This window comes from Zingiber officinale, chromosome 6B, assembly GCF_018446385.1.
Source record: "Zingiber officinale cultivar Zhangliang chromosome 6B, Zo_v1.1, whole genome shotgun sequence".
NCBI lineage: Eukaryota > Viridiplantae > Streptophyta > Magnoliopsida > Zingiberales > Zingiberaceae > Zingiber > Zingiber officinale.
The window spans coordinates 134,175,277-134,197,496 of record NC_055996.1 but is presented as its reverse complement, the minus strand read 5'-3'; the positions used below and the strand labels follow the sequence as shown (position 1 = coordinate 134,197,496).

Here is a 22,220-nt window from a genome sequence, read left to right as displayed (position 1 = left end):
CCCCTTGACTTTTGACTGTCATGTCCCCTTGACTTTTGACTATCACGTCCCTTTGACTTTTGTCTGTCATGTCCCATTGACCAGACCCTACCATTATGCGCCGTATCAATTATTATTATTATTATGGGCTCTTGAAATGGTTATCTTTCCTATAACAGGTGACTCTTCAATTCTCCCATCAATCATCTTATTAAGGGGGCGTTTGGTTTAAGAGAATAAGAGTAGGGAATGAGAATAACAATCATTAATTGTCATTGTTGATGTTTAGATTATAGGAATGGAAATACAAATAATGGAAATCCTTATAATTGGGTAATGACTCATTCCCATGTCTTCCTCTTTCAATGAGTCATTACTCTATTTTCAACAATCAAAATATTTCCTTATTCCAAAAATATCCTTGACTCAAAACTAAAATTTCTCCCTTAATATCAAATATCAAAATATATTTATTTAATTTTTTCTTTCATATCACTTTCTCTCTCCTTATTCTCTCGCCTCATTTTATCACCTATTTTCTCTCTCCTTAATCTCTCTCATCACACTTTCTCTCTCTTTAATTTATTCCATCACACTCTCTTCCCTCTTTTTTTTTCTCATCATGTTTTCTCTCTCATCATACTTTATCTCTCCTCAATCTCTCATATCATATTATTTTCTCATCACACTTTTTCTCTCATCATGATTTCTGTATGATCATGTTGGCACAGCGGGATCGACAAGAGGGGGTGAATTGTCTGCAAATAAAAACTATACCCTCCTCAACCAATTTAAACTCAAATAAATGCAATAGTTATAAATTTAAACAAAACTAAACTATGAACAGAAAAGGAAGACTCAGCTATTTACTTGGTTACAACCAAGAAGGTTGTTAATCCAAGGCAGTAATAAAGCGTTATGAACAATCTCCTTCTCTAAAGGCGGAGAAGCCTTTTACACACTTGGAAGCACAGAACTATTGCTTGAATGTAAGTACAGGAGTTGTAGTTCTATTTCGTTGTAATGAACAGCTATTCGAGACCCCTTTATATAGGGGTTCCAAGACTTATTAGATAACCTGATCTTCGGGATCAGGTTTTGACTCGAAAGGGATTGGTCGACCGATCCCCATGTTCGGTCGACCGAACCTGCTGTACCTGCCCAGCCTTCCGTCCAGGTGCAGTCTCTTTGGATCGAGTTTGGGTTCGATCGACCGATCAGCCGACGGTCTCTTTGAGCTGGCCCGATCAGTACGTTCGACGAAGTCTTCTGGTCTATCTTCGGTTCGGTCGACCGATCAGAAGGTTCAGTCGACCGATTAGCCATTGGTTGCTGACGTGGCTGCTAATGTGTCTCCAACGGCTGGCTTCTGTTGAAAAGGGGTTCGGTCGACCGATCAAAGGGTTTGGTCGACCGAACACTTGTCAAGTCAACTTCCCGGTTGACTTGCTCTGGTTCGGCTTGCTTGGGTGATTTTGACCATCCGGAATAGGGCTCACCCGAACCCAGTTCCTGGTCTTCTCCTCGAGCAGTCTTCCGTCCCGGCTTACGTCCCTCGAACGCCGCGCACGTTCTTCATACCCACTGGTGTACTCTTCCGCAGCTCTCTCATCCTTCGGACGCACTGAGCCCGTCGGTTCCCTTCCCGTGCCGTCCTTCTCGCTAGCTGCGTCTTCCGCTCGACTTCATATGCTCCTAAGTTCCTGCACACTTAGATACAGGAATCAGACAAACAGGACTTAACCTAAACTTGGTTGATCACATCAAAACAACCACGGGGCTCAACAATCTCCCCCTTTTTTATGTGCATCAATCCAAGTTAGGGTAAAAACAAACAAATAGTAATTTTAAGAAAATTACTAAACTTGCATTTTATGCACAAAAATAATAAAATTTGCAACATAAGTTAGAAGAGAAAGAAATATTAAAAATTTAATTTTTTCTAACTCCCCTAAACTTGTTACTTAACTCTCCCCCTTTGATCATAGCAAAAACGGGAAAAAATAATTTTCTAAGTCATTTGAAAATTTCTAAAAAATTTCAAAGTTTTTTTAAAAAAACAAAAAAATCAACTTAAACCAAAGACTTTCTAACTTTAGAAAAAATAGTTTTAAAGATTTTTCAAGTGTAAATAAAATAATTTCTAATTTCAGAATAGATTTAAACTTTAAAAAAATTCTATTTGAGAATTTTTCAAAATTCATGTGCAGCATTTAAAAATAATAAAACATATTTAAGTAACCTTTTAAAGCATTGTCTTATTCTAATTTTAATGTTTTTACCAGAAAGTTAATTAAACATTTTATTTCGATATTTCGGCTTCCAGGTCGTGGCGAGGCACTTGGCCTTCTTGGTTATTAGAGCAATAACCACTTCCTTAGACAAAGCTTCATAAAGAAATTCATTGTTTAATTTACTCGCTATAAGTTCTAATTCATTAAGTTTTACTCTAACAAAGATTTTGGAACCCAGTAAAGGTTCATTCCTACAGGGTTGGTTAAAAACTTAGGAGGTACATATACTTTTGGTATTTTTTAAGTTGACCCTGATGTTTTCTTATATACCAATTTAATTTTCCGTAGACCTTAATTTTTGATTTTTGAAATCGATTTGATCTTAAGCATGCATTTTCAGTTTTCAATTTTTCAAGTTCCAAATTTAATTTCTCATTTTCTAAATTCACATTTTCTAACATTGTTTTTAAATTGGCAATTTTTTTTCTGATTTGACTAAGTCTTTAGTAAGTACTTTAATAAACTTAAAAGACTGAGAGGGAGTGAGATCACGTACCTTAGTTACCTCACTTGGTGATGCTCCCCCTTCATCGTAGCTTTCTTCTTCTGATTCTCCCCCTTGATCAATGCTCATCTCTAAGTCTGAGTCACCTTTGAAGAGATGGTTGGCCACCAGTGCTAGTCCCGAGAAAGCTTCGGCTTCTGACTCGGAGGATGAAGAATCATCCCATGTGGCCTTCAGGCTCTTGCGTGTAGAGGACGTCGATTTTTGAGGCTTCTCTTTATTCTTTTTCTTCAGTTTGGGGCAGTCATCCTTGATGTGCCCTTCTTCGTTGCAGTTGTAACATCGGACAGTCCTTCTGTTGCGTTGATGCTTCCTCGACTGCGACTTAAATTTGTTAGATTTAAGAAATTTATTAAAACGTCTTACCAGTAGTGCCACTTCGATTTCGTCGATCGATGCTTTGGAGTCGAGATCGTCCTTTTCGGCTTGTAGGGCAATGTTGAGGTTCGTCTTCTCTACTGGTTTCTCTGCAAGTCAAGACTCGTGAAGTTCGAAGGTAGAAAATAACTTTTCTAAGCTACTTACCTCAAAGTCCTTAGAGATGTAATATGCATCTACTAAGGACGCCCAGTCTGGAGTTTTAGGGAAGGCGTTGAGCGCGTATCGGATGGAATCCCGGTTCGTTACTTCTTCTCCAAGATTGATTAGTTGAGTTATTAGCTCCTTAATCCTTGCTTGGAGTTGCGCTACCTTTTCGCCATTGTTCATCCGGAGGTTTGTTAGTTGTGTCCAAAGGATGTCGCGTCTCGCTAGCTTTGCTTCCGAGGTACCCTCGTGGAGCTCTAGGAATTTATCCTAGAGGTCTTTTGCGGAGTTGTAGCTTCCGATCCGATTTACCTCCTGGGCGAAAAAACGCTGAGCAAGTGGAACTCAACCTTTCCGTTGGCGACGAAATCAGCCTACTCCTTCTTCGTCCATTAGTTTTCTTCTTTGTCTTTTGGAGCTGCAAAACCATATTTCATTGTAATAAGAATGTCAAATATCTGTTTTAAAGAATACCTCCATTTTTCGCTTCCATGTAGCGAAATCTCCGTCGAACTTCAGGGGATGAATGTTCGCGCCGGCCATTGTTCTGATCTTTTGTGCTTCAGACGACGGTTAGTCCTTCTGAGGCTATTGGACTCTGATACCACTTGTTGGTGCAGCGGGACCGGCAAGAGGGAAGTGAATTATCTGCAAATAAAAACTATACACTCATCAACCAATTTAAACTCAAATAAATGCAATATAAATTTAAACAAAACTAAACTATGAACAGAAAAGGAAGACTCAGTTATTTACTTGGTTACAACCAAGAAGGTTGTTAATCCAAGGCAGTAATAAAGCACTATGAATAATCTCCTTCTCTGAATGCGGAGAAGCCTTTTACACACTTGGAAGCACAGAACTATTGCTAGAATGTAAGTACAGGAGTTGTAGTTCGATTTCGTTGTAATGAACAGTTATTCGAGACCCCTTTATATATGAGTTCCAAGACTTATCAGATAACCTGATCTTCGGGATCAAGTTTTGACTCGAGAGAGATCGGTCGACCGATCCCCAGGTTCGGTCGACTGAACCTGCTGTACTTGCCCAACCTTCCGTCCAGGTGCAGTCTCTCTGGATCGAGCTTGGGTTCGGTCGACCGATCCTTGTGTTCGGTCGATCGATCAACCAACGGTCTCTCTGAGCTGGCCCGATCAGTACGTTCGATGAAGTCTTCTGGTCTATCTTCGGTTTGGTCGACCGATCAGAAGGTTCAATCGACCGATCAGCTATTGGTTGCTGACGTGGCTGTTGACGTGTCTCCAACGGCTGGCTTCTGTTGAAAAGGGGTTTGATCGACCGATCAAAGGGTTCGGTCGACCGAACACTTGTCAAGTCAACTTCCCGGTTGACTTGCTCTGGTTCGGCTTGCTTGGGTGATTTCGACCATCCAGAATAGGGCTCACCCGAACTCAGTTCCCGGCCTTCTCCTCGAGCAGTCTTCCGTCCCGGCTTTACGTCCCTCGAACGCCGCGCACGTTCTTCATACCCACCAGTGTACTCTTCCGCAGTTCTCTCGTCCTTCGGACGCACCGAGCCCGTCGGCTCCTTCTCGCTAGCTGCGTCTTCCGCTCGACTTCATGTGCTCCTAAGTTCCTGCACACTTAGACACAGGGATCAGACAAACATGACCTAACCTAAACTTGGTTGATCACATCAAAACAACCACGGGGTTCAACAGATCACACTTTCTCCCTCCTTAATTTCTTTCATCACACTCTCTTACTTTTTTTTTCAACATATTTTCTCTCTCATCATGTTTTATCTTTTATCATACTTTCTCTCTCCTCAATATCTCTCATCACATTCGCTTTCTTATTTTTTTCTCATCACACTTTCTCTTTCATCATACTTTCGCTCTCCTCAATTTCTTCCATCACACACTCTTTACTCATTTTTTCTCATTACACTTTTTCTCTCTTCATCCTCTCTCGTCATATTTTTTTACTTATCATATTTTCCCTCTCATCTTTTATCATGATGCTCTCTCCCATCACACTCTCTTTCATCATTTTCTCTAATTGTACTTTCTCTCTCTTCATTCTTTCCCATCCCACTTTCTCTCTCATCATTTTTCTCTCCCATCATATTTTTCTCTCCCATTTTACTTTCTCTCATATATAATTTTTTCTCTTATTTTCATAAAAAAAGAAATTTTGATTTATTCCGATAGAAAATATTCAACTAACCAAACATTATTTTTAAAAGTAATATCCATGCTCATATTTATTCCTATTTCATAATACTATGATTCTCATTCCGATTTCTATTCCTAGGAAAGAATTAAACGCCCCCTAAATTAGCTCGGCAAGAACCATCCAACCTGATCCGAGTTCATCACAACGTAGCCTAACTTGAACTGTACTCTTCTTTGAAAATGAACTCGGGAGGACTAGTCTGACCCGAACAAGCTCCGCCGAACTAATTAAGATTCATGGACATGCGACGTCAACCTGATGATTCCCTCCACATTAATGATAAAAATGCCCAATAATTTTTTTTTAAAAAAGGAATTCGTTAGGTGCAGTTTTTTTATTTCCATTTGTAATTTTTTTTTGCACAATTAAAAATGGTTTTGATTTGAGAATTATGTGATGGCCTTTTATGTTTTTCTATAAAATTGACATGGAGTTCGTTTGTGTCTACAAACAGGGGCCGGGCCATAAGTCTGACGCTGCGCCTGAACTGGGCATGAATATAAAAACTAAAAAGCCTGTCGCATGCAAAAGGTCTCCCTCTTATCTAGTGATGACAACGATGAATTGCATTTGATCATATTTTATATATTTCATATTTATCTTCGTGTATTATACTATTTTACCACGTGTATCATAGTATTTAATTTCCATCCTCATCTTCATCGTAACGTAGCTATTAAAGGATTAGACATAAGACATCCATCCTCATGTATCCTCCATAATAATAATTTTATTTATTTATTTATTATTATTGATAAAATAAAAATAAATAAATTTATTATTAATCAGATATTCGGATGAGACATGAGTAAGATTTTATTAAATTGTCTCCTACCCGAATTTTAAATTCTTCATACCCAATTATCCATTATTTAATCAATTTTATTTTTTTAAAAAAAATCTAAATATACCCTACTCTATTCGATTGAGAATTAATTCGATTCGGATAATACCACTTATATGTTTTTTTAAAACAAATGAATCTGATGGTAAAAAAAAATGATTATATTGATTGAAGTACTTTTTTTAGTCCATTCTTATGTCATATAAAAGAAGATAAATAATGGATGATTATTAATTTGAGTAGTGATTAGTGCATAGGGAGAGCAGGATCCTATTATTAGTCAGGAATTGACCCAGATGATAATATCTCATATACCAATCAACTATTCGTCTCGATGAGACAAAATCAATGGATCCTACATGTACACATAGCTCCTTGACTGGAGTATATGTTGGAAATATAATGTGAATGAAAAATTAAATGTAAATCGTTAGATAAAGATTGATAAATCTGGATCGTCGATTTGAGAAGGTATAAGTATCCTTTGGATGATTTAATCTCAACCATTGATTGTCATTTAAATGAAGAGACATTATATTTCTTGGGAAGGGATGCAAGCTAAATCATCCAATTTAAGTTTGATTGTTGAGATCTAATTGAACTAAAAAATTCTTATAGCCTTTCTTTTAGTATAAATAAGATCTCTCTTCTTTTTATTTCACTTACCTAATTCATTTCAATTCAAAATAAGCATTACATTTCATACTTACATTCGAAGAGTTCCAAAAGTTTTTTTCAATTTGGAGGGTTTGTGATTTACAATGCTGTTATCATAAGATAAATTCGTAGTATCTTGAGAGATGATTACTATATTCCGTGAACACCATATACGAGACAAATTCTTCTAAAAAGATAAAATTTAAGTCTAACCTCACCTCATCAAAGTGGTGTTATACTATTATTCTATTTCTACTCAGATTACATTACTATCAAATCCCAATAATATATTATAATTTTCAGGAGATAACATAAATGATGGGCATCTTTAACATAATAATCATAAGTTGATTTTTAAAAATTGACTATATGTATCTATTCCATCATACATCTAGTACTTGTCTCCTCGGGGCGATGCGATGGTTAAGACATGGAGTGTTATCACATGAGGTTTTGGGGTCGAAACTCGGTGTGATCGAGCATAACCTCCCCCATGTCTTGGCCATTTACACTAATGGCTAGTAGTCACCCATGATTTACCTCTTTCGTATTGGTCTAGAGACAAATTGATAAAAACACTAAGGACAAGTGAATTACCTTTTGCCAGATCATACGTCTAGTACTTAGTGTATGTGTACTCAGATTATACGACTATCAAATCCCAATACTATTATATTGTAGTTTTCAATAGATAACATAAATGATGGACATCTTTAACTTAATAATTATAAGTTGATTTTATAAGTTGATTTTTAAGAATTGACTATATGTATCTATTTCACCATACGTCTAGTACTTATGAATTAGTATTTATTTATTTTTATATATTATATGTGTGGAGACGGTACTGCCGTAGCAGAACATTTTTTTTTTTTAATTGTTGGTGGTGTACATAGTAGTGTTTGAGTGGGGGCACAGACAGTTACGAATGGAATTTATCCCTACTGGGATACTGAGGAAATTGACATTCACATCGCTCTCGCTCTGCCTGCCCAATTCAAACCGACCCACATGGTTTGACAAGACTGATCATGGCGATGGAAATATATGGCATTATTGGCTATGGCGGAAGACTTCTGGTCCTGGAACACAAGAGAAGAAAGCACTGCAAACCAAAGACAGCAGGCAAGCTGTTTTTCCTGGCTCGATGTTACTGCAAACCAATTCTCTACAAAAAAAGGCCATGGTCCGCTTGCATTTCCTTGTGTCTAGTCTAGTATCATCATCACAGAAACAGTTCGATTCAATCAAAAACTAGCTAAGTGACTTTCATGTCATGTATCGGAATACTTCTATCTTCCTGTGAGCATAGTGATTGAAACGCTTGCTGATGATATGGCCTTCAGCTCTACGGTCGATGACTCCTCAGTCTCACTGAAGCTTCTATCCGTGGCGAACGTTGGCGGTCTCGGGGGTGTAGGAACCACAGTCTCACTCTCCAGCATTACCACGACTGCTGCCATGCTCGGTCGGTCATTCGGGTGATCTTGCAGGCATAGAAGTGCTAGGTTCAAGCATTTGGTCACCGATGATTTGAGAGAAGCCGAGTTAGCTGATTCCTTGATGACAGGGTCGATGAATTCCATCGCTCTTCCTTCATTCCAAAGCTTCCAGGCCTGCATGAAGGTGCGAGTGTGACACTCACTCACTGAATGAATGAATGAATGCTTGAGGGAAGAAGAATTATAGGAGAAAAAGGGTGCTTACTAATGTTATGAGGTTTAAGCCCCATTCTGGATGACGATATGAGTTGTTTCTTTTTCCACTGAGAATCTCCAGTACTAAAACTCCGAAACTATAGACATCAGATTTCGTCGAGAAATAGCCTTGCATCGCGTATTCAGGAGCCATGTAACCACTGTGTTTGTGCAAGGAGTAACTAGTTAAGTTTACATGAACAAGGTGATTGAATGAACAAGATATAGTGTCATGATCACTCACAATGTTCCGACCACTCGCTTTGTGCTAGTCTCATCGTCGTTTCCGAATATCCTCGCCATGCCAAAATCTGATATCTTAGGATTCATCTCTTTGTCAAGCAAGATATTACTAGCTTTCAGATCGCGATGAATGATTCGTAGCCTTGAGTCCCTGTGGAGGTACACTAGCCCCCGGGCAATCCCTTCGACGATGTTGTACCTTGTGTTCCAATCCAGAAGGGTTCTCTTCGTCGAGTCTGCATCGATCTTAATGAGTGATCAAGACAAATGAAGTTGAAGGAGCTTACAGCGAGCAGTACACTAACCAAACAGGAAAGCATCTAGGCTTTTGTTGGGCATGTATTCATAGATGAGTATCCTCTCCTGCTCATGAATGCAACAACCCAAGAGCCTAACAAGGTTCCTGTGCTGAAGCTTGGAGATCAGCTTCACCTCGTTCTTGAATTCCTCGATCCCCTGTCCTGAGCTCCTAGAAAGCCTTTTTACTGCTAGTTCTTGGCCATCGAAACTTGTTCCCTGTAATCTCACAATGATAATTTAATCACAAGTTTTTTTTTTCTTTTGCTTTTGAAATTAGACAAACAAATGCAGATGCACCTTATAAACAGGGCCGAAACCTCCTTCACCGATCAGTTCAGAGTCTGAGAATCCCTTGGTGGCGAACAGGACAGAGTCGAAAGTCCACAATTGTAACTCAGACAACTCCTCCTCGTTTCTCTCCTCGTCGATTCTGATCGAGTCTGAGACACTCGCAGCTCCGCCGAAGCTCGAATACGTTGATACTTGTTCTGTCGAGGAATTATATATTTTGAACATCAGTTTAAGCTGATCGAAGGAGTAAACGAGTGGAATTTGCCATGGATACCTTGAATTCTCCTCCTGCGCTTCCATAGAAAGAAGAGGGATCCCGAGAAAATCGAAACCACTAATACGACGATCACCGCTATGATTATTGTCTGAGTTCTTGTTTTGCTGGTTGCTGCAACAGAGAGAATGAAATTGGTTAGAATTATATGATTGTGAGAAGAAGAGCGAGCTGGGGAAGGTGACTCACTGAGTTCCGATCCGGCGAGTCGGAGAAACAAGTCCTCTCCGCCGTCGCCGGAAAACATTTGGATGTCCAACAAGTCCACCCCCCAGATCAAGCACCCGATGCCGGTCACGTAGGCATAGGCCGTGCAGGAGCAATTCCTCAAACACTTGTCGGGGCATGAAGAGGTGTCCAGAAGGTCAGGGAACCAGTCCGAGGTGTCCGGCAATTTTATACTCCTGAGTCGGGTAAACCCATCTCCGCCGCTTCCGGCGGCGGAGCAACCTAGCGCCGTCTTCCTCACGCAGCCACTCGACCAATTGCCGGCGTCCCACTCGTCGCCGGAGGCCGGCTGGAACCCTGCGAGGCAACTGCAGATGGGAGAGGCCTCGTCGGTGCAACCCGCGTTCTTGCCGCACTTGTTGTAGATGTCGCACGGCGTCGTCGGCTGCGACCAATACAGTAACCACTCGCTGGTGTCATTCCTCCAGATCATGTGCTTCACGAGGCCGTCCCAGGAGAGGACGTAGCGGTGGGAGCTGTTGAACTGGTCGTAGTAGAAGTACATTCTGTGCTCCTGGACGAAGTTGTTGAGCTTGAAGCCGTAGATGTACTGCGGCACCATGTTCTTTATCCCGATGAAGATCTGTGAGTTCCACAGCCCGGAGCGCCACCGCGGCCGGTCTCCGTCCCACATGAATATCTGCGTCGACCCCCGCGGGTCCATGCTCAGCGAGAAGTTCCCCGGCGCCGGGTCGTTCTCGCTCTTCCAAGAGGTCATGTTTTGGTTCTCCCTCGTTATGAGATCGAGGCCCACCTTCATCCCCGGCATGTACGTGTCGCTCGGATGGTCGAAGCTCTGCCACCGGACGCTGCCGGAGTTATTGAGGACCAAGTTGCCGGAATCCGTCAGCTGGACCATGGAGTTGTTGAAAGGCAGGGTGGCGCCGCCGGAGGACCAGAGGGTGCGGTTGGCGGCGTCGAGGACGACGAGGTTGCCGTCGGCGGCGATGCCGAAGGCGCCTCCATGGTCGAGGACGGGCTCCCGGCGGTTGGCGACCCAGAGGACGGTGTCGGTGGAGAAGTCGTGGTACCAGATTCCGACGTAGCGGTGGGACGACTGCCCAGGACTGAAGAATCCCAGCTCGAAGATGCTCCCCGGCGAGATGAGCCTATCCACGTCGCGAAGGAACTCTCCGGGATTGATGGTGTCCGCTGCTTGCGAAATCAGCGGTGACAAAAATATTATCGCAAGCGAGAGCAGCCAAGCAGGAGTCATGGGGGAACACGACAGCGAATAAATTCTACTGAAGCACTGATCGAGCTTCTTCTTCTTCTTCCTCCTTTACGATGAGGAATCTAGCAATCTTTCTGATCATAAAGGAAGAGGTTGTGCAGGTATGAACAGGGCGAGGACGAAGTCTTCTCCTATCTAAAAGCGGCACAAATAATGGCCATGAACCTTTTTTTAAACCAATTCTTTTGCATAAAGAAGCTTCCTTTATCGGTATCTCGATCTAAAAAGACAGTATTTGGTAAGAACAGGAAGAATTTCGATAATTTATTCATGTTTACCGGGACAGAACAATATTTTTCTCATTTGGTAAAGTGAAAATGATAGAGATTGAGATCTTTAAAAAAGGATTATGTAGATAGGATTCCGCCTGTGGTGCGCCTAATCAACCAGTCGGAGCTGAGAGAAAGGAAGAATCGTACCCTCGTGCCCAATGTTTTGACCAATGGTCAAAACCTAACAAGGATGGAAGAACTGGAGCAGTCAACAATAGTCAACGCTTGTTTCTCTATCATAGATTTAGATTTTTTTTGTTTTCTGTGGCAACTTGTGGCCTGTGCAGATTGCCCTGGATCACAATCTGGCGAGTGCAATTTAATGCTCTCCTGATAATGCAGTTTTGCAGAACAGACCTATGCAATTATTTAATTTAGTTTAATTTAACTTAATTAATTAATTATTGGGAAATTTGAACAATTCTTGATGGGATTATGATTGAGACTGCTGGGAATGCCTGCCCTGCGATTGCTCTGTGGTTAGGGTTTATCCTTGAATCGCCCCCATTAGGTTTTTTCCATAAATAGCCGCGGCTGCCTGTCTTCTAAGCGAATTCTCCTCGCTCACGTCTCCTATTGTCGAATCCGCCTCGCTTCGTTCTCCTCCCTTCGCGATCCAATCTGGAGGAGGTTAGTGCGATCTCTTTTCTCCGTTTGCGATTCTCTTTTGATAATGATTTTGTTTCGAAAGGATCCTGTTTTTGCCAGATTTTGATTAGAGGATATCTATTTCGTCATAAAATTTAATCTTTTGTTAGTTTTTTCTGATTGAAGTTACGAAGAATCTGGTAAATCTTGGGCGGAGAAGCTCGACATAGCTCTCAAGGGTTTTGCTCGCCTCCGGCGACTTTCCTGCTTAGTTTTGTGAACTTGTATGCTATTGGGGTACGCTTGTTCATCATGGAAATAGTTTGACAGTATTTCATGTAGAAAATCAATCAATTTTTTCCGTTTAGAAGTTTCATGAGTCTATCTACAATCTTGTGTTTATTTAGAAATTGCGACATGATTGTTGCTATCAGCTCCTTGGTTTTAATCATACCTCACAGATTTTGTGGTTGCAGGATTTTTACTGGTCCTTCTTGTTGTTTAGCCTTCTCTAGTTGATAAAAGCCTTCCTACACTCTGGCCGCTGTTGAAAAACCATATTCTTCTCGCACCTCTTTGTGGGTGTGGGGTTTTGATGGTAATGCAAGCATACTGATTTCGTTGTGGGTATCAAAGGCATCGAGCATTTGGAGACTTTGCCGTGCGCTAGTAGGCCGCTCTCTCGACTACGGCTAATGTCGAGATGGGCTAAGAATCGATTCGGGCAGTAGATTATTTCCCTCCTTTTAGTTAGTCGCATATAACTTATACTACGTGATCTTGGTCCCTCCATTGTGCACTAGTGAAATGGTCAAGTTTTCCCGACTCTTCAGTTCTTTGCCGATTCATAAATCGAAGGTACATGGAAAAGATCCTTGTTTTTGTTTCTTATAGATTCTGTCTTGCATGTGTGTCTATATTAGCACTGAAATATATGTTCTGAATACTAGAAAGTTGTTCAAGAGGCTAGTGGAACAATGCAATGCAATTCTGCAAAACATTCTGAAGATCAAGAAATTAAGCTTACTGCAGATGAATTTAGCAGTTCGGTATCCCAACTGGAGAAAATAACAGCCCCATGTTTGCTGGATACTGATTGTAAAGAAGATGATTGTTCTGAAGATAGTCAAGAGCTCCATTTCAAGGCACAGAAGGCAGTTGTTCTTAAGGCAAAAATTAGAAAAAGTAAATCTGTTGGAAATATCTTGGACGAGGAAAGAGGTTCTCCCTATAATATTATGATTCAGAAGAATGAATCAGAAGCAAGGTTTTTATCTCATGGGATAAACCAAACTGGTAGCATTAGTGGTAAGAAACTAGATGAATACCACACTGATTATGAAAATTGCTCACAGAAACAGATTCTTGAATTCACCGAGTTTGCTGAACCAGTTCAACATGAATGCCTCTTTTCCATTGGGATCCATGACCAGTCCAATGCAGAGTATAATGACTATGCTGACGATGAATCTCCTGACTATGTTTCATATGAACAATTATCATCAAATGGCCAGTTCATTAGTAGAAAGTCTTGTTCTCTAACTAACCTTGGAGGACAGACTATTGACATCAATGATGGCACTCTCAAGCTGGAGCCAATGGGGCCTCATTCGAACTCAGTTGAAAATCTATTATCTGTAGATTTTGGGAGAGGCCTGTTTTCAGATGGCAACGCAGCAACTGCGTCTAGAGTTGTGCAAAAAACTGAATTACATTACATTTCTGATTGTAGTGAGAGTAATGAGCTTTCAGATTCAGACAAAGATGGTAAATGCTCAATTATGAAGTCTAATAGTGGTAATCAATTGGTCGACATCATTGGTTCACCTTGTGATATGGATTCTGGAGAGACATGCCACCATTCCAACTATAATCTCGAATCCAAGGAGATTGAGGATCAGGAAAGAGAGGGGGGAAGTTGTTCTGAGAAGATAATTTTTGATGTTTCTTCGGCTGATGAGAATTGCCCTGATTGCAGTGATCAACCTGATAGTGCAGTGACTTGTGGTGTTGAAGAACCTTCTGTTGAAAATTTGAATGGGTCGAGTCCTGAAAATTGTAATATTAATCGGATTGCATCTTGGATTAGTCAACTTGATGTTCAGAATTGTAACTATGTCAAAGAATTGGGTAAAAATCCTCATCTAATTTCTGACAAGGTGCCAAGTAAGAAAGCTAGCAAAGTGGGAAGCAAAAAACTTGATGCTAAAAGTAGTATTGGAATGATAGCAGCTTACAATTACATTTCATCCCTTAGTCCTGCTTCATCGAGTGCACAGATGACAAATCTTGGTTTGGTTGCAACACCCGTTCTCAGTTCTTTTGTTAATTTAAAGATGCTGAATTTATCAGGCAACTTTATAGGTATGAATTGGATGCATTCAAGTTCATTGGACCATTTTTGTTTTGCCTTTTGGCACACAATATTTTTATCTGGCACTTTTTTTCATTCTATGTTTAATAATTTGCCATTTTTTTCCAGTTAGGATAACTTCAGGATCTCTTCCAAAGGGTCTTCACATGTTAAATCTATCAAAGAATCATATATCAGCCATCGAAGGTCTCAAAGAACTTACACGTCTCCGTGTACTGGATCTGAGTTATAACAAAATAAGTAGGATTGGCCATGGTATGAACTTGTTTGTTTGTTTAATAATGTTTTTTTTTAAAAAAATATATATATATATGACTCCGTTACTACATTCTTATATCATTGAAACATGTATGTACTCATTCATCGTCTTGATACAATTTACATAAAATAAAAAGAAACTAAAGATCAACTTAGCATATTTTGCATCTTTACTTGCAAGGAAGTGTTCCTCAAAGAAAATGCTTATTCATTCCACGTAAAGTGAAAAACTTAAAAAAAGATACATTTAGTACAAATCAATAAAAATTGCCTGCAATAAATGTTTTGTAGTAGTTATGTGCTTCATGAGATCTATGGTCCTCTCTGCTAAACCTGGAATTCATTAATTTTTTTTTCTGTTGTGATTGAGAAGTAACTTTTTTACGCCAACTTCTTGAAATCATTGTATTTCCTTAGCAATTTAATGTTAGTTCCTGTTTATTTTTTTTTTCTTTCGAAGGTTTGGCTTCTTGTTCATCACTAAAGGAACTGTATTTAGCTGGGAACAAGATCAGTGAAGTTGAAGGCCTGCATCGTCTCCTCAAACTAACCGTTCTCGACTTGCGTTCAAATCGAATAGCAACTTCAAAAGGTCTTGGTCAACTGGCAGCTAATTATGCTTCCTTGCAAGCAGTTATCCTGGAAGGCAATCCTGCCCAGAAGAATGTCGGGGACGAGCAACTTAAGAAGTGCTTGCATTATCTTCTGCCTCGTCTTGCTTACTACAACAGGCAGCCCATTCGCGCAAGTGGCTCAAAGGATGTCACAGACCGTTCAAGTCGATCCTTCTCCACTCATCAGTTCGACCGTGCTTTTAGATCAAAACACAAAGATTTGCTTCATGGAAACAAGTCATCATACGGGCGAACGAAGTCTGTCAGCGCCCTGAACTCATTGATTACATCATCCAGGAACAAGCACAAGTCTGTAACCTCCAAGCCAACCAATAATCTTCCGAGTGCGAAACCGCAAGGTCTGGTTTCGGATAATCCTTTACGGAGAATCCAGAGTGAGGGATCGTTCTGAGAATGATTAAGTTCATTCTGCAGTTCAAGTACCAATAAAAGGATACTCTAGGATCGAGTTATCGCTTGTGGAAAATAATTTCTTGCCAGTCTTATTGAACTGAGCTGTTAATTTAGTTGTTTCTTCATATAATTGTGCTTTTATCGACTTTTAAGTAGAGTTGTTGATGGAATTTTTATGTAGTAATGAATTGTCAAGTATTTGTTACTTCTTCACGTCTTCTTCGTTATCATCATCCTCTTCTTTCTTGTTGGTAAACAACAAAGAAGATTCTTTTAACTCTATCTTGCTTTCCCCATTCTTTACTATTATTCTTCATCTGTTTACCTCTCGTCTCCACTATGAAGTATGCATGTTTTTAATTATGTGGAATGAAAATGTGATTTTTTGAATGAAAAGGTCCTTTCAATCTATTTGAAATACTGAAACTTGTAATACAAATGCTGATTTGTTTTTAGTTTTTGCAATTTAAACAATGTAAAGCCATTTTTAATGGGCAAAAATAAAAAAGAAGCGTTTTATTGTCTACTTTGATTGCCTTTTTTTTTAAAAAAAAATAAAAGAGTAATTTATTTTTATTTTAAAAATATTCTTATTTCCTTTTTTTGTAAAAAATATCATTGTTATGAAATTACTTTAATATTATTATAACAGTTGCCAAAGAAGTATTTATTCCTTTTAAACTAAAAACAGTAGTAAAATTCACACATATAATGGCCGTTTCCTATCATCATTAGCATTTAATATTGAAAAAAATATCAAAAATATATTTCACTTTAAAAATATTCTTTTTTAAATAAAATAATATAGTAAACATAAAAATTAATTTAATTAAAATTATTGTAATATTAGAGATAAGTTATTGTTCTGAAATTCTTTTATGGGGAATATACATTTAACTTTCCTATATTTCTATCCAGTAGTATTTTATTCTTCTGTATTTAAAAAATAATATTTAATCTTTTTTCCTAATGTAAAATGTTAAAAAATTTATAAAAGATAATTATATCTTTATCTTTTGATATTTTTTTTATAATAGAAAGAGTAAAAAATCATATTAAATTTATTAATAATTTAGGCCTATTTCTATTTCGTTTGTTGATATCTAAATTAATTATAGACAATTCAAGACCTAATTGATATTTTTAACCTGTGCATGACGATTTATTTACTAATTAAAATTAATTATTGTATGTAACCTCTGGTTATTTACTAATTAAAATGAATAATTGTATGTAATCTCTCAATATATATAAAGATTAATATTTAATTATATAAATAAAATAAAATTAAATAGTTTAAAATGTATATTTTTGTCGCCCCATTTTTTAAAATTTTAAAATAATGTATAATAATTTTTTTTCACTTTTATCTCAATTTAAAATTTTATCTAAAAAATAGATGAATATATAATCTTCTTTTTTTTCATGAATATAAATTTTCTTCGAGGTATTTTTATTTTCTCATACACACATGTGAATTTCACATCATTCATGACTTACTAAATAGTAAGGGTAACACCAATAATTTCAAACCTTGATAAATTTTATTTTACAGGACATCAAGAATGGACATATCGATAAATCGACATAATTATAGATCAGAGCGAGCGATGAAGGACATCATCCGATGATTCTATTTTTCTTATAAAATTAAATTTTTTTCACATTTAACTTTTAGTCAAATAGATTAAGTATTATTTTTTAAATACGAAAACTAAAATATTACTAGATATTTTCCCCCTCTTTTAACCTGAAACATCATTCTTTTAATTTTCCTTAGCAATAATAAATTTTTAGCTGATACGGCAAACAATAATAAAAATTTTATTTGTTTCATTGACATGAAAATCTTTGACTTAACTATTAATCTTTAGAAAAATTAAAATCTGAATTATAAAAAGAGAAAATTATATTTTCAGTCCTGTAATTTACATCTTTTTCAATTTTAGTCAGGTTATAAGTTAATTTATGTTTTTAGTCCTATAACTTATAATATTTTTCAATTTCAGTCTTTTTTTTTCCTAAATTGAAATTTTTCAACGAATAATGTCTAGTTTGTGGTTGGAATATAAAAAACACATAGGTCATAAAAAATCAAAATCCCCAAATTCAATTTACAACTCATCATTTTTTGTTGAAAATTTTTAATTTTTGAGAAAGAAGGATTAAAATTAGAAAATATTATAAATTACGAAACTAAAAATATAAATTAACTCATAATAAAATTAAAATTAAAAAAATTATAAGTTACACGACTAAAAACATAATTAAAAATATAGAATATATATATTGTTATTAAAAATATCTCAAGTTTTGCGTAATTAATTTTATCACAATTTAATTAATAAATGGTCTAAATCAAGTGCAACTCTGCCAGCCTGTCTCGTGTCGTACCTCCTTTAACGCTCTCCCCTTCACTTCTCTCTCTCCCTCTCTCTCTCTCTCTGCTGCTCCATCGCGACGAAGAAGAAGAAGAAGAAGAAGCCGAGGAAAAAGCTCGACGGATTCACAGCGGACGGTTCCATGGACCGATGCCCTTTTATTCGGATAATCGTCGGCAACCTCGCGCTAAAGGTTCTTGTGCCGCCGGCGCCCTCCGCCTCCCCCTGCTTCGCGAAGATCCGCTTTGGCAAGTTCCCTCAACAGACCGCCAACGTTCCGATCATAGCTTCCGATGGAAACTCCGTCTTAGACAACACGGATTCCATTGCCGGCCTGTTCCACCTATCCAAGGCTGATCTTGATAGAATCGCTGGAAAGTCGTCGCTTTTCGCCTCCTCCGCCAGCCGCGATAAACTTAATGTCTCCGTCTACACCGGCTCGCAGTCGCAGGGGGGTTCCTTCTGGTTGAGCTCCGGGAAGCTTCTTGGCAAGTTCACGATGCGGCTGGACCTGAAGGGAATCGCAAAGGACGGCGGGACGAGGGAGGCGATGGAGTTCCACAGCGGCTGGGTCTCCATCGGTAAGAAGACGGCAAAGATTGGAAAAGGCTCCCCTTCTTCCTCCTGGTCATCGGAGGCGCAGTTATATCTGACGGTGAAGGCCGAGCCCGACCCTCGGTTTGTGTTCGAGTTCGACGGCGTGCCGGAATGTAGCCCTCAGGTTCTACAAGTAAAGGGTAAAATGAGGCAGCCGGTCTTCACCTGCAAATTTAGCTGCCGCAATGCCGTCGATCGCGACATATGCTCCAGGTCTCGCCGTCACTCGCCCCCTCCATCAATCCTGTGTTCCTATCTTTCCTTCAAAATTTAATTTTGATTTCTTGGTTCGTCGCAATTGGTCGCAGGGCGGCGGTTTCGGAGTCACGGAGCAGCAGGAAATGGCTTTCGTCGTTCGGGTCGGAGCGGGAACAGCCGGGGAAGGAGCGGAAGGGCTGGTCGGTGACCATCCACGACCTCTCCGGGTCGCCTGTGGCTCTCGCTTCCATGGTGACCCCCTTCGTGGCCACCCCCGGGACCGACCGAGTGAACCGCTCCAACCCTGGTGCATGGCTCGTGCTCCGCCCCGTGGACGGCACCTGGACCCCGTGGGGGCGTCTCGAGGCCTGGCGCGAGCGCGGAGGCGCCGGCGCCGGCGACAACCTCGGCTACCGCTTCGCGCTCCTCCCGGACGACACCGTAGGAACCAGCATCAACCTGTCGGAGTCCACCATCAGCACCGTCAAGGGAGGGCAATTCGTCATCGACCTGACTGGCGCAACCGGCCCCAGCCGACACTTCTCGAGCCACCGCGGGTTTGTGATGTCGGTGACGGTGGCGGGGGAAGGGCGCGGCGGCCGGCCGACGGTGGAGGTGGCGGCGCAGCACATCGGGTACTCGGAGGACGCGGCGGTGTTCGTGGCGCTGGCCGCCGCCGTGGACCTGAGCATGGACGCCTGCCGCCTTTTCTCGCAGAGGCTGAGGAAGGGGCTGAGCGCGCCGGACTTGCTGCGGTGACCCAAACCCCACCACGAACACACCAACAAACAAGTAGCTTCTCTATCATCTCCTCCTCTCCTTGTACAGTACAGTCATGGCGTCGGCAATGCTGCTAACAGAAGCTCTTCATCTTGTAATCCGCTTTCTTTCTTTGGCCAATTTTAATCAACCAGTTGCAATTGCAAACTGTAATGGATAAACGTACAAAGTTACTGTAATATTTTACTGATTAATTTGTAAATTTAGAGAGTAATTTTTTTGTTTGCTTGTATATATCTGAAAACTGATAATAAAGAAATTCCTACACCGTCACTTGCAGTGCCATTAAAGACGCACACTTCTTTGTCTCTGCTGTAAATCCACTGTAGCAGGAAGCCATCTCGCCCTCTTCCCCTCGCACAGTGTTGACCTAAATCCCAGCATGGATGGAGAAGCTCTGATAGGAGAAAAGGAGACTTCTTCAGGTGAGGCATCTCACTCTGTTGCGTTTCTCTCTTCATCAAGATGCTTCCTTTTCTTCAGCTCAGAAAGGTCCTTTTGCTGCATCTGTCTTATGAGCTTCATGGATCTTTACCCTTTTTCTTCTTTCCGTAGACGAACAAGACGTGATCTGATCGATTTGGGTTATATTCCTCCTGTTCTGTGAGAAAAAAAAAAACAAAGAGCGATTTTTTTATGCAGCAAGTTTATTCATCCTGGTAACATTTTTTTCTAGGTTTTTATTTAGGATTGCTGTGCGTTGGGTGACTCTAAAGCTAGAATCTGGCATCACAAAACCTTCCTGGGCATCAGTGATCTTCATGATGCGGCAGGCTTCCATTAGGAATCAAAGGAACAAAGGAATGAGGTTAAACAGTTTCCTTCAGATTTGCATCTTGACTCTTGTGTTCTTCTGGTTGCTTTATCAGTTGAAACACTCTTTTGACAAGAAGAAGGGACCGGATGAACACGGATCGAGAAGTTTAAACAATGCCGTCGACAGCCATCCAGAATTTACAGTCCTTGGCCGGAAAACCCTCCCCCCGCATGACCAGGGCATCGTTTCTGAAGGTAAAGTCAGTAACGAGGATAAAGAACATGAAGAAGAAGTCGAGAAAGGCGAAGAAGACGCAGAATCCCAGCACACAATGGACGACGAAGTGGCCAAAGAGATTCCGGAAGATGGGATTGATGAGCTAGATAATGAGCAAGAAGATGAGCAGGATTATGAAGCTGAGGATGGAGACGATGCTGGAAATGAAGAAGAAAAAGATGAACAAGTCGAGGAGGCTGAGTTCCTGGATGACCAAGACCCTGAGGAAGATTCTTTACTAGAGGCACATGAAAAAGGCCATCGGGACCGATCGAACGGAACTGGAGATAGGAATAACCGCAATGTCGGTAATAATTCTACCATCACTGATCTTGCTGATCTACAAAATGATATCGACTATAACAATAGCCTAACCACAAGTGGATCTTCTGTTGAGAAATTGGAGCAAGATGTTTCTCCTATCAATCATTCAAAGCTAAAGGGCAACCTTCTTACAGCAGGAGTGTTGGATGTTCGAGTGAATCGACAAACCAATGAAAATCTAGGAAAGAACAACCTTCTTCCACTTGACAATGAAGCTCTCATCCAGAGCATAGGTAATGCTCAAAATAGCGCGATATCTTTGCAGAGAAATGATAACTCAAACACAACTCTGGCATAGACTGTCTGATGTTTCTCTTGCTGCAAATGACAATGTAGCAGAGAGCCATTCAGCTAAAGATTCACGCAATGTTCTATCGACCTTAACCCGACGAGTAAAGAGTGCGGCCGGGCGGGTTGGAATATGGATTGGAGTCCATTCTGTCATGTAAAAGATCTAAGTTAGTAGACTCTGCTTTCTTACTAGTCTTTCTCATTCAGGTGTGCTCATGCTCTACTTCAATTATGCTTTGCTTATGTGTTGGGTTAATGCCAAGCATTCCCAATGGCATGTTTTCTCTAGATAAGATCCAGATGTCAATGAAAGAGTAGCTTTAGAAGAACATTCTCATGTCCTCTTCTTCTTCTTAATATTCAAGCAAACTACTGTTGTGGAATTACTAGAACTTTTGCCTGCTTGTGCAGCAGTGTTGGAAGAAAGTAGAATGGATACCATTCCATGCCTTTGATGTCAAAATGCTGTTGGATATAATTATCTTTATTACGTGGATTTATTTGTAAGTTGCATACGTGAATACGATCCGAATCTTTTAAAATGATCTAATTTATGTCTAGTGGGTTCGAGTAATTGGATATGGATCTCATATATGTAGAATCTATAGTCCCATATTTATTATCATCTATTTGTTGATAATAAATGTTCAGTATATATATGGATGTATAATCCCACATCTATTATTATCGATGGACTAATAATAGATGTGTACTATATAATGGGTTGGTCCCCAGATGATTAGGGCATCCTTGAGATGTCTCTTCGTTCCCTATTGACGAAGAGGATTTGGCATCGTCAATCCTAACTTCTCCGGAAGGTCAACATT

General features: G+C 39.9%; 3 protein-coding genes across 8 annotated transcripts; 2 read left to right on the top strand and 1 right to left on the bottom strand.

Moving 5' to 3' along the window:
- Positions 1-8,034: 8,034 nt before the first annotated feature.
- LOC121989647 (G-type lectin S-receptor-like serine/threonine-protein kinase B120) lies at positions 8,035-11,556 on the bottom strand. The gene is made up of 7 exons (XM_042543818.1): positions 9,997-11,556; positions 9,808-9,921; positions 9,540-9,730; positions 9,248-9,458; positions 8,944-9,178; positions 8,710-8,860; positions 8,035-8,618 (listed from the first exon to the last, which is right to left on the bottom strand). The coding sequence occupies exons 1-7, from the start codon at positions 11,249-11,251 to the stop codon at positions 8,295-8,297; spliced, it is 2,481 nt and encodes an 826-aa protein (XP_042399752.1). The 5' UTR covers positions 11,252-11,556; the 3' UTR covers positions 8,035-8,294.
- Positions 11,557-11,971: 415 nt separating this feature from the next.
- LOC121989648 (probable serine/threonine-protein kinase DDB_G0278509) lies at positions 11,972-16,002 on the top strand. 3 transcript variants are annotated; one of them, XM_042543821.1, is made up of 6 exons: positions 11,972-12,171; positions 12,316-12,426; positions 12,606-12,987; positions 13,084-14,493; positions 14,612-14,758; positions 15,222-16,002. In XM_042543821.1, the coding sequence occupies exons 4-6, from the start codon at positions 13,107-13,109 to the stop codon at positions 15,785-15,787; spliced, it is 2,100 nt and encodes a 699-aa protein (XP_042399755.1). In that variant the 5' UTR covers positions 11,972-12,171; positions 12,316-12,426; positions 12,606-12,987; positions 13,084-13,106; the 3' UTR covers positions 15,788-16,002. The 3 variants fall into 3 exon arrangements, with proteins under 3 accessions (XP_042399755.1, XP_042399753.1, XP_042399754.1); XM_042543819.1 differs by having other exon boundaries at positions 11,973-12,171; positions 13,080-14,493; XM_042543820.1 differs by having other exon boundaries at positions 11,973-12,171; positions 12,591-12,987; positions 13,080-14,493.
- A 2,178-nt stretch (positions 16,003-18,180) lies between these two features.
- LOC121989646 lies at positions 18,181-21,779 on the top strand. 4 transcript variants are annotated; one of them, XM_042543816.1, is made up of 5 exons: positions 18,181-18,980; positions 19,076-19,839; positions 20,026-20,170; positions 20,434-20,553; positions 20,639-21,779. In XM_042543816.1, exons 1-2 carry the CDS (start codon positions 18,313-18,315, stop codon positions 19,722-19,724), a joined length of 1,317 nt encoding a protein of 438 aa, XP_042399750.1. In that variant the 5' UTR covers positions 18,181-18,312; the 3' UTR covers positions 19,725-19,839; positions 20,026-20,170; positions 20,434-20,553; positions 20,639-21,779. The 4 variants fall into 4 exon arrangements, with proteins under 4 accessions (XP_042399750.1, XP_042399749.1, XP_042399748.1 ...); XM_042543815.1 differs by having other exon boundaries at positions 20,422-20,553; XM_042543814.1 differs by having other exon boundaries at positions 20,434-21,779.
- The last annotated feature ends 441 nt before the right edge of the window (positions 21,780-22,220 follow it).

Bases quoted from the DNA above. Each gene is read 5' to 3' on its own strand.
- LOC121989647 (XM_042543818.1), bottom strand. From the start codon at position 11,251: ATGACTCCTGCTTGGCTGCTCTCGCTTGCGATAATATTTTTGTCACCG. The intron at 9,922-9,996 runs GTGAGTCACCTT...TCTCTGTTGCAG, and splicing joins ACTCGCCGGATCGGAACTCA to CAACCAGCAAAACAAGAACT. The intron at 8,619-8,709 runs GTAAGCACCCTT...ACCTTCATGCAG, and splicing joins GCTTAAACCTCATAACATTA to GCCTGGAAGCTTTGGAATGA.
- LOC121989648 (XM_042543819.1), top strand. From the start codon at position 12,937: ATGGTCAAGTTTTCCCGACTCTTCAGTTCTTTGCCGATTCATAAATCG. The intron at 14,494-14,611 runs GTATGAATTGGA...ATTTTTTTCCAG, and splicing joins TTTATCAGGCAACTTTATAG to TTAGGATAACTTCAGGATCT. The intron at 14,759-15,221 runs GTATGAACTTGT...TTTCTTTCGAAG, and splicing joins AATAAGTAGGATTGGCCATG to GTTTGGCTTCTTGTTCATCA.
- LOC121989646 (XM_042543816.1), top strand. From the start codon at position 18,313: ATGGACCGATGCCCTTTTATTCGGATAATCGTCGGCAACCTCGCGCTA. The intron at 18,981-19,075 runs GTCTCGCCGTCA...AATTGGTCGCAG, and splicing joins GATCGCGACATATGCTCCAG to GGCGGCGGTTTCGGAGTCAC.